Here is a 12,957-nt window from a genome sequence, read left to right on the forward strand (position 1 = left end):
TTTTTCATACCAGCATCTCATAAATGTTGTCTCAATGAACATATCATTCGAAATGCCGTTCCAAACGCCAAGAATGTGACGCGTCACATGCTCCCCTTTCCGAAATATTTCCCTACATAAACCGGGCATTGACTCCATAGTTCGTAAATAGGAGCGGCAATACCAAACGTAATGCACGTGTCTTGCTGCAAAGAAGTAGGGGATCGTAGATTTAATAGCTACCAAATGAAAACCCTAGTCAGTTTCTTTTTCAGCTATGATGTGAAGCATCATGATCAGCAATGGTTTTATAACACAGTTATCCATAGGTTTCAGGTTCTACTTCTAGATTACAGCTCTACAAGAATTTCATTGATGTCACCCATTTCATTGAGTCTATGATTCCACTTACAAATGTTTCTATCAGTAGTTCTTCAGAAGTGAATTGAAATGAATAAAATGCCATTGTTTTTTTATACATATAATTATGTAAACGGTTGTGATCGTTTCATTTAGTCTGTACTAATTAATGCTTATTTTGGCGGCCATATTGGACGCCATCTTGGTGATAATGTAATTATGTAATGTAATTTGTGATACCTATATTACATATATACAACGAGAACGAGATACATACAATTATGTGTATAACCATTGATGGTATTTGAAACAAAACATCACTCGATTGTCAATTTTCTTTGTTTTGCGGCCATTTTTGATGCCATGATGGCCTAATTATATGAAATATTTTAGAATGGATTGGTTTGCAATAAAAATACATAATGGTATATTTTGCACAGGAATTAATGCATTTATACAAAATTACTAGTCTACTGTTGATTTTGTAAAATTTGGCGGCCATCTTGGACGCCATCTTGAATATCTCGATTTCCCCAAGGGTGGTGTGAGGCCATCAAACGGATTCCTTAACTAGGGGGACTAAACTACTTAAAAAGCTAAAAACATTTTCTATACACTCCGATGCAAGGTTCAGCCAAAATATCCCATTTGGCTGCCGGACTAACAGTGGACGGATACACCTTTACTATTGAAACGCTCCGATGTCACAAAGGTTAACAAAGTTTATCGACATAGTGCATTCAGGGAAACCCTTACACACAAGGAGTTTATTGAGAAACCCAGCAGAATTCAAAATGGGAAGCAATAAAGCGAAAGTAAATGGTCCAGCTAGTCGTTCTTTGATTTTCAGACTCTAAACGTGGTAAAAGACCATTTAAGTGAAAAAAAAATTGAAGCAGAAGACAAGTCATGCATGTTAATACTTATGGCAAAACATGGAGTAAGGTGTCACTATGTCATGGAAAGAGGACCAAGAACTTGATCTAGAATGCTTGTGAGTTTAGTGAGACAAGGTGTGGTGAGTGTGAATTCACTTGAATGTTTGTCTACAGCATTGGAAGAGAATGAACCCTTCTGTCAAGACTGCAAAATGATGTAGTCCTGCATGTATTCATTTGGTGATTCTTTAAACCAGAAAATTGTTATATATTATTTACCGTATTATTGTAAGTATATGAATTATTGTGCAAATTTGAACGAAATTAATTTTAATTCAATGCTTATATTAAAACCTACAAAACCAAGCCCAGTAGCCAATTTATGGTCAATATTGCAGTCAGGCGCACGCGAATGGTCAATATTGCAGTCAGGCGCACGCGAATGGTCAATATTGCAGTCAGGCGCACGCGAATGGTCAATATTGCAGTCAGGCGCACGCTTATGGTCAATATTGCAGTCAGGCGCACGCGAGTGGTCAATATTGCAGTCAGGCGCACGCGAATGGTCAATATTGCAGTCAGGCGCACGCGAGTACACGGCTGAATCCACATGATTCTGACAAAAACAAACAAACAATTCAGCCAACGTTACAATAGATGCTGTTACAGACATGGACGTTTACAATGAAAATGTAAGTATACAGTTCGTTCGTAAAAATGGACAGAAAAGAAATACCATAATCGGTGTTAATTTGTTATTTATTATTTGTTGATTTACCCTTAAACTGTCCGTTTTCCAGTACTATCAAAAAAACTCCGAACGCCAAGAATGCTACAGGATAGCATCACTGTTTTCACAACATTAAGGTGGGTTGCATGCCCCCAGATCCTTTAGGCACAATTATTAATCCAAGTGAAAAGAGTGCTAGCTACGCCCCTGGCAGTCATGTAGCTAATTGTTGCCGATATATCAGAAGGCTATGTACGTCTTAATCCTCTTTTTCAGTCAGATGGCACATTACCACAATATGTTTTACCCGATTTGGGAAAACCTACAAATAGGGGTATGACTGTAAATGACTTAGTTATTAAAGGATATCATGATTACAACACCAAGCCTCTGTATACAGCACCACCAACTAATTTAGCAGTAGACAGGGAATTTAGACTACGAAAGATCCCAATGCATGCTTAGTGTGGTTAGCAGCAACAGATACATTTCCGAATCACTGACACACTCTGTTCACCGGAGAAATGAAAATCGTAATAAAGAGTTTGGCTAGCCTTCCAAAAGGTCACGTGCCAAAGATATTGTCTAGTCATTTTTGTTCAGTTTACAGCAAGCCAATTCCTAGTTTTTGTATTAGTTATAAAAGTTTTTGCAAGTTGTTTTTATAAAGTTCGTTTCTCAAAAATATTGTTTATAAAAATGTGACATTTCATAAAACCTGAAGATGTGCCACTAACTGAGGTTTGAAAATGTAAAAATAAAATTGTAGGAGCATATAAAAATAACTTACGACATCACATCTGATGGCAACGCAGCATCACCAATTTCTTTGGAAATAGATGACATTCCTCAGAAGTTGGTTCTCCTCTGTCTCCATCGGTTGAAATATAATGTTATGGGGGAACTTAAAAAGTGGCTAAAATAAGTGAGACAAATGTCAAAATTCATAAACACTTGCAGACGCTAATTATGTGCCTCTATTTGTGTTGTAAAAATGTGAAAACAAATTGGTATTTTAATGTATGATATAAACATTAAATTGTGTAGTTACAAAGACGTGCAACGCAGCCTTATTTAAGCTCAATTGATTATCATACATGTGCATTTTCATAGTATGTGATTACTATATCAGTGTAACTTGGTGCAGGTTTACTCATTAGATTATGAAAGTTTTTTTGTTAATATTAAATATTGAAACTTTACCTGGCATAATGTTTGTTATCACTAAGCTGTCAAATCTGACAGCCTATGTGTGCTTTGAGAAAGTCCCCAGCACGAAGGCCTGACAGTGCGTTACGTGATTCCTTTACGGGTGAAGGTCTTTCGTAAATTGGGAAACCAAAACACTTGTGTAAAAGAACATTGTTATGTATGTAAACAAGGTATTGAAATGACCTCAGGTGTGTTATCAAATAGAGAGCAATATTAGTTTCCGAAGTGATTCGTAAATGAAGAATAAATCAGGTAGGCTTAATAATATTTGTTTATTAGTGAGAATGTTTAACCTAGTTTAAAGCTGGCGATACATTGTTGAGCAGTATATATCGCTGTAAAAGTAATTATTTTCGTTTATACATGTATCATTGTATGATGTACTGAACAATTACACTTCCTGTATTTATTTCAAATAAGACCATATTATACAAATACAGAATGTGATGACCTTGGACAGATTTTCGGTTACTTTACTAAATAACCTCTATCTAAATCAGGAATATTTGTTATGTTAACTTGAAAATTTATTCCATTCATACCAGGAACAGACATTTGAAAATGGAGTCCACACAATCTGCCACGAGTACTGTCTCTGAAAAGGCCACAAGTCTAAAGATTAGGTACAGAGGAACACAGGCGGGTGGACAACATGACAATCAATCAATCTCTGAACAGCCTACCAAATGCCCAACATCCGCCCAAGGATCGAAGAGTTCAGCGACAGCGGAGGTAAAACCTGTGACATTTGAGGCATTCCAAGACGTACCTTTTAGTCAACATTCTACTTTTATCAATAAACCAAAGAAAAATAAAAATCAGTTTGGACCTGGAATGTCAAAGAGAGTACAGAAAGGCGGTATAAGGCAAACTATTTTCTCAAACGATGGCAAAGACAGACCTAAAGTTAATTCGGCATCAGAAAATTCCGAATCCAGGCGGGAAGACAATGTTGAGTCTGGACCTAATGTATCGCACTCAGCACAACAATCCTTAACAGCTGTTACTCTCATGTCACCAAAAGGCGAAATGGACAGAGATACAGTAGATGTGCAATTGCTCAGAGAGGGTGCTCAGTTCGAAGAAGGAAGACATCTCCAAGCAACAGTAAAAAGCAAAACATGTGTAAATGACAATAACTCAATGATGAGTCACCCGCGCACAAATACGAAAGGACAACTAATGGGCGACCTTACATCTAATGGCAGCACAGCAGCACCCATTTCCTTGGAAACAGGTGACCATAATGCAACGAATTCAGCACGTTCCTCAGAATTTTGTTCTCTTCTTTCCCCATCGGTCGAACTAGATGGAGGGACATTAGAGGTGCAAGAACTCAGAGAGCATGTTCTGTTAGAAGAGACAGAACCTGAACAGGTCAGAGAAGAGAACATCAATTCTGAAAAGCACGAAAATAAACTGATGCTTCAGAAGCAGACTATTACCGGAGTTCAATCGAAAGAAGACCTGGCACCTGATGACAGTGCAACTACATCCGTTTCTTTGGAACCAGATGCCAGTGCTTCTTATAAACTAAATTCAGAAGAAGAAATAACTCAAATCCATGTTAGAAACATTGTAGCAGATGAATCTCTAGAGATGTTGATGATTTTTCAATCAGAGGCACAAGCAATCACTGATAAGCAGTTGACAAAGATCAGCTCTGCTACTGCTGACCTTTGCATTCAGGATAAGCAGCATTTAAGATCGTCTACGGGTGACATGGGATCATGTGAAGGTATTTCGAAGTGTTTTTATATTCCATGTACAGTTGAATGTCTTAAAATACCCTAAATAAGTACTTATTCAAAGACAAAGACTTCTTTGAGGAAAATGTTTAACTCTCCAAAGACAACGTATAATGATTTATTCATACCAAATTCAAATGTATATTATTGTATAATGTAAGATTAAAATATCGAGCTTGTTTAATATGTCTGCTGTTCCATCGGTTATATCATCTGTTTAACGGCCTATGTAAACTGACATAACTAGTCACAACTCATTTTTCAGGAAAGAAAGACTTTGTGATTCTTCATGCAGATTGCGATACAGAACGTACACACGATTACAAGGAACACCTAGAGGATATAACCAGAGATGCAAACATCCGCCCACCGCTGTCTGTTGATTTGTACAGCAGCATCGATGTAAATAAACCAGGACTACAAGGACTAGAGAAATTGTACGACACTTACAGAAATATTCTTGTTTTTGTGACACGTGCATTTGAATCCGATTATTACGCTAAATTTCAGAATGAAATTGTTCAGACTTTCAGTTTACAAAGTGGTCCTGAGTGCGCATACCGGGTGCTGCAAGTTTGGCGAGAGTACGAAAAAAAGCATAGTACGATAATTGCTTTAAAGTGTCTTCCAGGATTTCCGTACGTACGGTTTGCTGGTAAACCAGCAATGAAGAGAAGTTATATCGACATTGTGAAAACCACTGTTGTAAAGTCAAGACGAGAGATCCCATAGACTGAAATCTTAAAAAAAACGTTTTGTCATAGTATGTATATAACACAAATGTGCCTTACATTATTACAAACCGGTGTTTGAAATCGTCTTAAGTTTGATATCATATGCAAGGCAACTAAAAATTCTTCCAGAAAAGGAAATCATATAAAGCGAACACAAATGGGCACTATGCATCCTTGCAGCACAATTGCAGTTTATTTAATGATGTATGGTTCAACCTAAGCAGGGGCGTACCTGAAGCATTTAAAACTGTACGCATGTAAACCTGAATGAGGTGACAGCATGTGAAGGGTTTCTTTATTTTTCGGTCTGCATATGTTATATGGGGTGAGAGCAGGCTGGTAGGATTGTTTTTTAAAGAATACATTTATAAAGGAACCGTATTCAAACATTCATGAAGTCGTATAACAAACAACTTTAACCAGTGAACAGCAGTGGTTTTTTGGTGCAATCTACTGCCTTCTAAAGGCTGTTTCCCCTTGTACATTTTTCCCAAATAATGATATTTTTTACCCCAATTTGATAAATGCAGATTATGTAAATGAATAAAATAGCAGTAAATTTCTTGAAAGATAAACAAAATCTTTCACAGCATAAGGTATGCATTTAAAGGTGAAAACATGAATATTTGCCATTATATCTGCTATTTCGTTCAGATTTGGTATTTTTCCCAATTTCGACTTTTGCAAGGCACAAACGGTAAAAATATTTCCCCAAAAATATCACTGAACAGGAACATGTATATACAGTATACACACACTAAGTCTTCATTTTGGCGCCTGAAATGGACTATTTAAGCACTTGCAAGCCCTTTCGATGAATTATAAAATAATGCGTACGCCCGGTCGTACTGTAGTATGCATAGGAACGCCCCTGCTAAACTCAGTATAATTATTTTAATTATTTGATCAAATATGTGGTTTCTGCTTGCTTTTGAACTCGTTGTGCCATAATTCTACAGATATGACATTAAAACCCAAAGAAAGAGCGTTAAAAGTTGTGGTGGTCATTTTTGTACGCTAAAACATGTTAGATCAACAGGAAAGGGAAACAAGAAATAAACTTAAACATACTAAAAATCCTCAAGAAGTATCTATCGAATTCTCTAAAAATCCTGTTTATTCTAAAACTTCTAAGCATTAAATAATTCGAAATTTCTACAACATTCTAATCAAACCCTTATGAAAACATTATAAAACATTATTGAGGGAAACCACAGTTTACTTTAATAAAATTAGGTTAACTAACAATGAAACTAGATTATTAAACAAATCTAAAATACACATACATGTAAACGTATGATAAAAAATTAAAATATTATTCCCATTTACATCCTGTCTTGTCTTTCCCAAATGTTAGAACTTGTACGTAACGGGCACACAAAACACACAACACTTCAGTGTTGAATCAAAAATTTAATCACTGTTTTGACTTATATATTAATAAGGGGTTTAGGTTAAGAGTTATGTAAGGGTGCTGAACACTGTTCGTTTTAGGTGCCCCCCTCTGCCGTCGTGGAAACTAAAGTGGGCACCCTTCTGCCCTCGTGGAAACTAGCATTGGCACCCTTCTGCCCTCGTGGAAACTAGCGTGGGCACCCTTCTGCCCTCGTGGAAACTAGCATGGGCACCCTTCTGCCCTCGTGGAAACTAGCATGAGTACCCTTCTGTCCTCGTGAAAACTAGCATGAGTACCCTTCTGCCCTCGTGGAAACTAGCATGGGCACCCTTCTGCCCTCGTGGAAACTAGCATGGGTCAAGACTGTCAAATGTTTTTTGTTGTTGTTTTTTATTCAGACTTATGATACGATTATAAATGCATACAAACTAAACATGTTGGTATTACTTCAATTAAAACAATTCCTATTAAACATTGTAAGTCAAAATCAAAATGTTTCACAGTTCTTCACAGCCCATTTTGATGTGCTCTTTTCTCCCTTAGCACTCTGTCTCTCTTTTGCAGCTTTTGTCCTTAACTTGAAACCCTAATCCCTATGCAGTATATATCTGTCCTTTTCGTTTTTGTTGTGTATGTATCCTCCCTGGTACACGGGAATCCCGATCAACATCCGGCAGTTACGCGGGTACACGTACACGTACGTCAGTGGGAACCAGTGCACGTGACAGTCACGCATGGCGTCCTCAAACACGTGTGCGCGTACTAGGTTCAACTTGTAATTGCCTTCTAAGAAAACAATATCCTCCGTTTTGATGTTTAAACCATTCCCAAGTAATATCCAAAAGTGATCAGCCAATGTTGCTACCAATATGATTGGAAGTTCAAATTCTTCATATATCAGTTTTATATTGATGTTATTATCAGAGATTGGTTGCATATTAAGATTGTACCGATCTAAACGTTCTATGATTTCGTTTCTATCCCCACCAAGCACCACAATGGGATATATCAGTCGCCTCAGATTTGAATGACTTTCAATACCTAGTTTAATGTAATGTTCCTCGCTGACGTATGTGCCTGTAATATACTGACAAATCACATATATTGCCCGCGCATCGTTTTGTATACCAAAGAGAAGTCTCGTCAAAATTGGTACTGAATGGGGTCTTTTCTTTAAGTGTCCAACATTGTTACATATAAACTCCTTGTCACATATTAACTGTGAATTCAATCTCGAAGTAGTGATGTTAGACTTTAACTGTTGATAATGTTCCTTGTCTGCTGGGTTATTTCCATCTTGTGAATCGTCTTCACTCGTTCCCGGGCTTGCCGTGTCCTGACCTGCAATGGCAGCGGACGCTTGATCGCCCCTTTGGTTTCCCGAACTTATTTGCTTTCCACTTTCTATGTTTTCGTGTCCCATTACGGCTTTATAACAGCGGTCGGGTAACGTCAGCTAACGAATCTGTATTATAAAGTAGATAGCAATGAATGATGGAAGTTACATTAGATTTACCTTGCTAAAAATTAATAAGGATATGTACAATAAAATACGTAAAAGAAAGAAGAAAGAAAAACTGTTTTATTTAATTTACAATCTAAATGAATAATAAAATGCACTGAGCTATTTGTCTAATCTATTTTAGGTGATTATGTAACTCAATATCTAGAACATTACAGATTGCGTGCATAGGAAAAAAACAGTATTCATTGTATAAACATGAATTCGTGTAAGCCAAAGCTTAAAAGCTACAATCTTATCTTACCTTTTAAAACAAAAACCGTGAAACCTAAATTCAATAAATATTTCAAAATCCGCCCATTGTAAGGTTATGTGATCACGAATATTGATTTTGGCGGCTTTTCAATATAAAATTATATATATTTTTACTTCCTAGACATTTAATAAAAATATGATCTGTTAAATTGCGCTGTTATGCTGCATTCAAGTAATAAATACCGTTTTTGATGTATCCAAATGCACAGTAAAAGCTAACTTTGAAGCGAAACTACGTTAATGAAACTAGTTCCAAAATACGGCGGTTAAGTAGTCAGGGCCAGCATTCAATAAGCAACTTAGATTTCAAACTTAAAATCAAGATTATATACTGGGTGTTTTGATTGGTAAGCATATTTAGCTCACCAATAGGCTGAATGGAATCACTGAGGCATGTCTTAGGATAAGGATAAGAATAATATTATCATAATTGCAAGCAACAAGTCAATTGCTTCTTTCAGTAACTGAATTAGAGAGTTCCTCAAATTAATTGAAGATGGATAGATAAACTTTATTCCTCCAAATTGGAGATCAAAGTACCTTCGCAATTCGAACTTCAAATATTTGAGTTTATGTAGATTAAAATTGTTCGTTCCATAGACACACAGCATTCAAATAGGGCTAGGCACGAAATAAATGCCAGCCGGACAGCAATGCATATGTTAGAAATTAAGTATCGCAAAGACAGACAATTTGATTAAGATATGCCTGTCGTCAGACAATAAATAGGCGTGACAAAACAAATGGTGGTCATTGTAGCAAGAGTTCTGCTTTAAACGGACTAGTAAACATCAGATGATATAGTTGCAAGAATAAATGAAACTTACATAAAATTGATACCATTGTGTACAACGCATTGAATCTCTCCTACTGGTGGATCATATCGCTTACAACACATGCATCTTTCGCTGTTTTTGCGCATTTTTCAAATTCGAAATTTACCGGGGTTGTCTACATTTTACCGTGATTTACTTCACAGGTCAAACATCCGTTCACAACAAGACCACGGGCTCATTGTAAAAACTGAATTTTACCCGGTATAGACATACTGTTAAGCAAAAGAAACAAGTGACTTGTTTCGAACACTGACCTAACTACATGTAGACTTAAGATACGACTTACAGTCCTCAATGGAATGGAACACAGCATTTAAAACTCACTCGGGGACATATACGTTCCCACAATATGTCTGTATGGACCGTATGAGTCTGCAGTTGCTTTAGGGCTGTGGCAGGACAAGTCTGCGGTTGCTTTAGGGGTGTGGCGGGACTAGTCTGCGGTCGCTTTAGGGCTGTGGCAGAACAAGTCTGCGGTCGCTTTAGGGCTGTGGCAGAACAAGTCTGCAGTTGCTGTAGGGCTTTGGCGGGGATATTCTGAGGTTGCTTTGGGGCTGTGGCGAAACTAGTCTGCGGTTGCCTTTTGGGATGTGGCGGGACAAGTCTGCGGGTGCTTTAGGGCTGTGGCGGGGCTAGTCTGCGGTTGCTTTAGGGTTGTGGCGGGGCTAGTCTGCAGTTGCTTAAGGGCTGTTGCGGGACTAGTCTGCACTTGCTTTAGGGCTGTGGCGGGACTAGTCTGCGGTTGCTTTAGGGCTGTGGCGGGACTAGTCTGCACTTGCTTTAGGGCTGTGGCGGGACAAGTCTGCAGTTGCTTTATGGCTGTGGCGGAACTAGTCTGTGGCTGCTTTAGGGCTATGGCGGTACAAGTCTGCGGTTGCTTTAGGGCTGTGGCGGGGCTAGTCTGCGGTTGCTTTAGAACTGTGGTGGGACTAGTCTGCGGTTGCTTTGGGGCTGTGGCGGGACAATTCTGCGGTTGAATTTTGGCTCTGGCGGTACAAATCTGCGGTTGTTTTAGTGCTGTGTCTGTGGCTGCTTTAGGGCTGTGGCAGAACTAGTCTGCGGATGCTTTAGGACTGAGGCAGGACTAGTCTACGGTTGCTTTAGGGTTGTGGCAGGACTAGTCTGCGGTTGCTTTAGTGCTGTGGCGGGACAAGCCTGCGGTTGCTTAAGAGTTGTGGCAGACAAGTCTGTGACTGCTTTAGGGTTGTGGCGGGACTAGTCTGCGGTTGCATTTTGGCTCTGGCGGTACAAATCTGCGGTTGTTTTAGTGCTGTGTCGGGACTAGTCTGCGGTTGCTTTAGGGCTGTGGCAGAACTAGTCTGCGGATGCTTTAGGACTGTGGCAGGACTAGTCTACGGTTGCTTTAGGGCTGTGGCAGGACTAGTCTGCGGTTGCTTTAGAGCTGTGGCGGGACAAGTCTGCGGTTGCCTAAGAGTTGTGGCAAGACAAGTCTGTGACTGCTTTAGGGTTGTGGCGGGACTAGTCTGCGGTTGCTTTAGTGCAATGGCGAGGCTTGACTGTGGTTGCTTTAGTGCTTTGGCAGGGCTAGTGGCGCAACTAGTCTGCGGTTGCTTTAGGGCTGTGGCAGGACAAGTCTGTTGTTGCTTTACCGCTAAGACGGGACTAGTCTGTGGCTGCTTTAGGGATGTGGCGGGGCTAGTCTTCGACTGCTTAAGGGTTGTGGAGGACAATGCTACAGTTATCAGCAGTTGCTTTAGGGCTTTAGGGGACAAGGCACCTGTTGCTTTAGGGCTGTGGCGGGGACTAGTGGCGGGGGCTAGTGGCGGAACTAGTCTGCAGTTGCTTTATGGCTGTGGCGAGGCTAGTGGCGGAACAAGTCTGGAGTTGCTTTAGGGATGTTGCAGGGCTAGTGGCGGAACCAGTCTACAGTTGTTCAAGGTCTGTGGCGGGGTTAGTGGCGGAACTATAGTATGCAGATGCTTTAGGGATGTTGCAGGGCTAGTGGCGGAACTAGTCTGCAGTTGCAGAAGGGCAGTGGTGGGACTACTAGAGGTTATAGTGGCAGGATTAGTATGCAGTTGCTTAAGAGCTGTGGTGGGGAAGTGGAGGAACTAGTCTGCAGTTGCTTAAGGGATGTGGGGGGCTAGTGGCGGGACTAGTCTGCAGTTGCTTAAGGGCTGTGGCGGGGTTAGTGGCGGAACTAGTCTGCAGTTGCTTAAGGGATGTGGCGGGACTATTCTGCAGTTACTTAAGAGTAGTGGCGGGTCTAATGGCGGAACTAGTCGGTAGTTGCTTAAGGGCTGTGGTGGACAAGGCATTGATTGTGTAATGGTTGTGGCGGGGCTAATGGCGAAACTAGTGACGGAACTATTCTGCAGTTGCTTTAAGGCTGTGACTGGATTAGTCTGCAGTTGCTTAAGGGCTGTCGTGGGACTACTCTGTAATATGGTTAAGTGATATGGCTGGGAGGTCTGCAGTTGCTTTAGGGCTGTGGCGGGACTAGTATGCAATCGCTTAAAGACATTGGCAGGATAAGTCTGCAGTCGCTTGAGGGCTGTTTTGGGACATACCCAGATAAAGGAGAGGGTGTCACCCAACAAGGCGACATGAAATTCTACCTTAACCAAAGGACCGGGAAAAAGAAGCAATATCAGTAATAGGCCTCGTGGAATTCCTACGTTAAATTTTAGACGAGTTTACATTGAACATTTGTACACTTAGCATGATGGATACGTATTTCAATTTTAATATATATATATATTTGCTTTTTAAATTTTATCCGATTTAACTTTAATAGTTAACAGTGACTAGCGGCTGTTAATAGATTTGACCCTTGGGTCAGAGTTCTTGTAACATGCCCTTCCACTGAGCCACAAACAATAAATGTGGTACTAGGGAATCGGGAAGTCTCCTCCGATAGTGTTTTGAATTTGTTCTTCGAATTGCTGCTATACTGACTATTTATTTGTAAATGAAAGTCAGTTTATTATTGTTGTTTAATGTTGCTTTATTTCTTATGGAATCCGAATCAAGTTTGCTCTCCTTGTGGAATCCGGAGAACATAATCTAGGCATCCGGAATAACGCAAAAAAAAAGATCAACAATTTGAAGCCAGAAACGATTTATTTGGATTTTATGAGACAAGGTGTCCATGGTTGCACGAGTGGTTCCTGATATCTTTGCCCATGGGCATAATAAGGATTTCCAGCAGGGCCAAATAATTTGATCTGCTTATCTGGGATGGGAGAAAGAAATGTCCCATGACACTCCGGACAAAGGGCCTTTTAACATAGAAAGTTTAAGCGATAGTGTGAATATTGATGGTCTACCAGCAGTCATCGTGCTT

The 12,957-nt window shown here is 39.7% G+C and overlaps 3 protein-coding genes across 4 annotated transcripts; 1 reads left to right on the forward strand and 2 right to left on the reverse strand.

The window, feature by feature from the left end:
* The first annotated feature begins 3,262 nt into the window (after positions 1-3,262).
* Positions 3,263-7,362, forward strand: LOC128239261 (uncharacterized). The gene is made up of 3 exons (XM_052955824.1): positions 3,263-3,411; positions 3,705-4,897; positions 5,173-7,362. Exons 2-3 carry the CDS (start codon positions 3,721-3,723, stop codon positions 5,637-5,639), a joined length of 1,644 nt encoding a protein of 547 aa, XP_052811784.1. The 5' UTR covers positions 3,263-3,411; positions 3,705-3,720; the 3' UTR covers positions 5,640-7,362.
* A 3-nt stretch (positions 7,363-7,365) lies between these two features.
* Positions 7,366-9,137, reverse strand: LOC128239262 (uncharacterized). Of its 2 annotated transcripts, none has more exons than XM_052955825.1 (2): positions 8,998-9,137; positions 7,366-8,502 (listed from the first exon to the last, which is right to left on the reverse strand). In XM_052955825.1, the coding sequence occupies exon 2, from the start codon at positions 8,458-8,460 to the stop codon at positions 7,624-7,626; it is 837 nt and encodes a 278-aa protein (XP_052811785.1). In that variant the 5' UTR covers positions 8,461-8,502; positions 8,998-9,137; the 3' UTR covers positions 7,366-7,623. The 2 variants fall into 2 exon arrangements, with proteins under 2 accessions (XP_052811785.1, XP_052811786.1); XM_052955826.1 differs by lacking the exon at positions 8,998-9,137 and adding an exon at positions 8,804-8,963.
* Positions 9,138-10,215: 1,078 nt separating this feature from the next.
* Positions 10,216-12,950, reverse strand: LOC128238081 (uncharacterized). Its single transcript, XM_052953657.1, has 3 exons — positions 12,941-12,950; positions 11,007-11,343; positions 10,216-10,636 (listed from the first exon to the last, which is right to left on the reverse strand). Exons 1-3 carry the CDS (start codon positions 12,948-12,950, stop codon positions 10,216-10,218), a joined length of 768 nt encoding a protein of 255 aa, XP_052809617.1.
* Positions 12,951-12,957: the final 7 nt, after the last annotated feature.

Source organism: Mya arenaria, chromosome 6 (assembly GCF_026914265.1).
Source record: "Mya arenaria isolate MELC-2E11 chromosome 6, ASM2691426v1".
Taxonomy (NCBI): domain Eukaryota; kingdom Metazoa; phylum Mollusca; class Bivalvia; order Myida; family Myidae; genus Mya; species Mya arenaria.

What these genes read in the sequence shown, in the direction of transcription:
- LOC128239261 (XM_052955824.1), top strand. Translation starts at nt 3,721, where the DNA reads ATGGAGTCCACACAATCTGCCACGAGTACTGTCTCTGAAAAGGCCACA. An exon ending in TGACATGGGATCATGTGAAG is followed by an intron (nt 4,898 to 5,172) that starts GTATTTCGAAGT and finishes CTCATTTTTCAG; the next exon opens with GAAAGAAAGACTTTGTGATT.
- LOC128239262 (XM_052955825.1), bottom strand. Translation starts at nt 8,460, where the DNA reads ATGGGACACGAAAACATAGAAAGTGGAAAGCAAATAAGTTCGGGAAAC.
- LOC128238081 (XM_052953657.1), bottom strand. An exon ending in GCCACAGCCCTAAAGCAACC is followed by an intron (nt 10,637 to 11,006) that starts GTAGACTAGTCC and finishes TTGTACCGCCAG; the next exon opens with AGCCAAAATTCAACCGCAGA.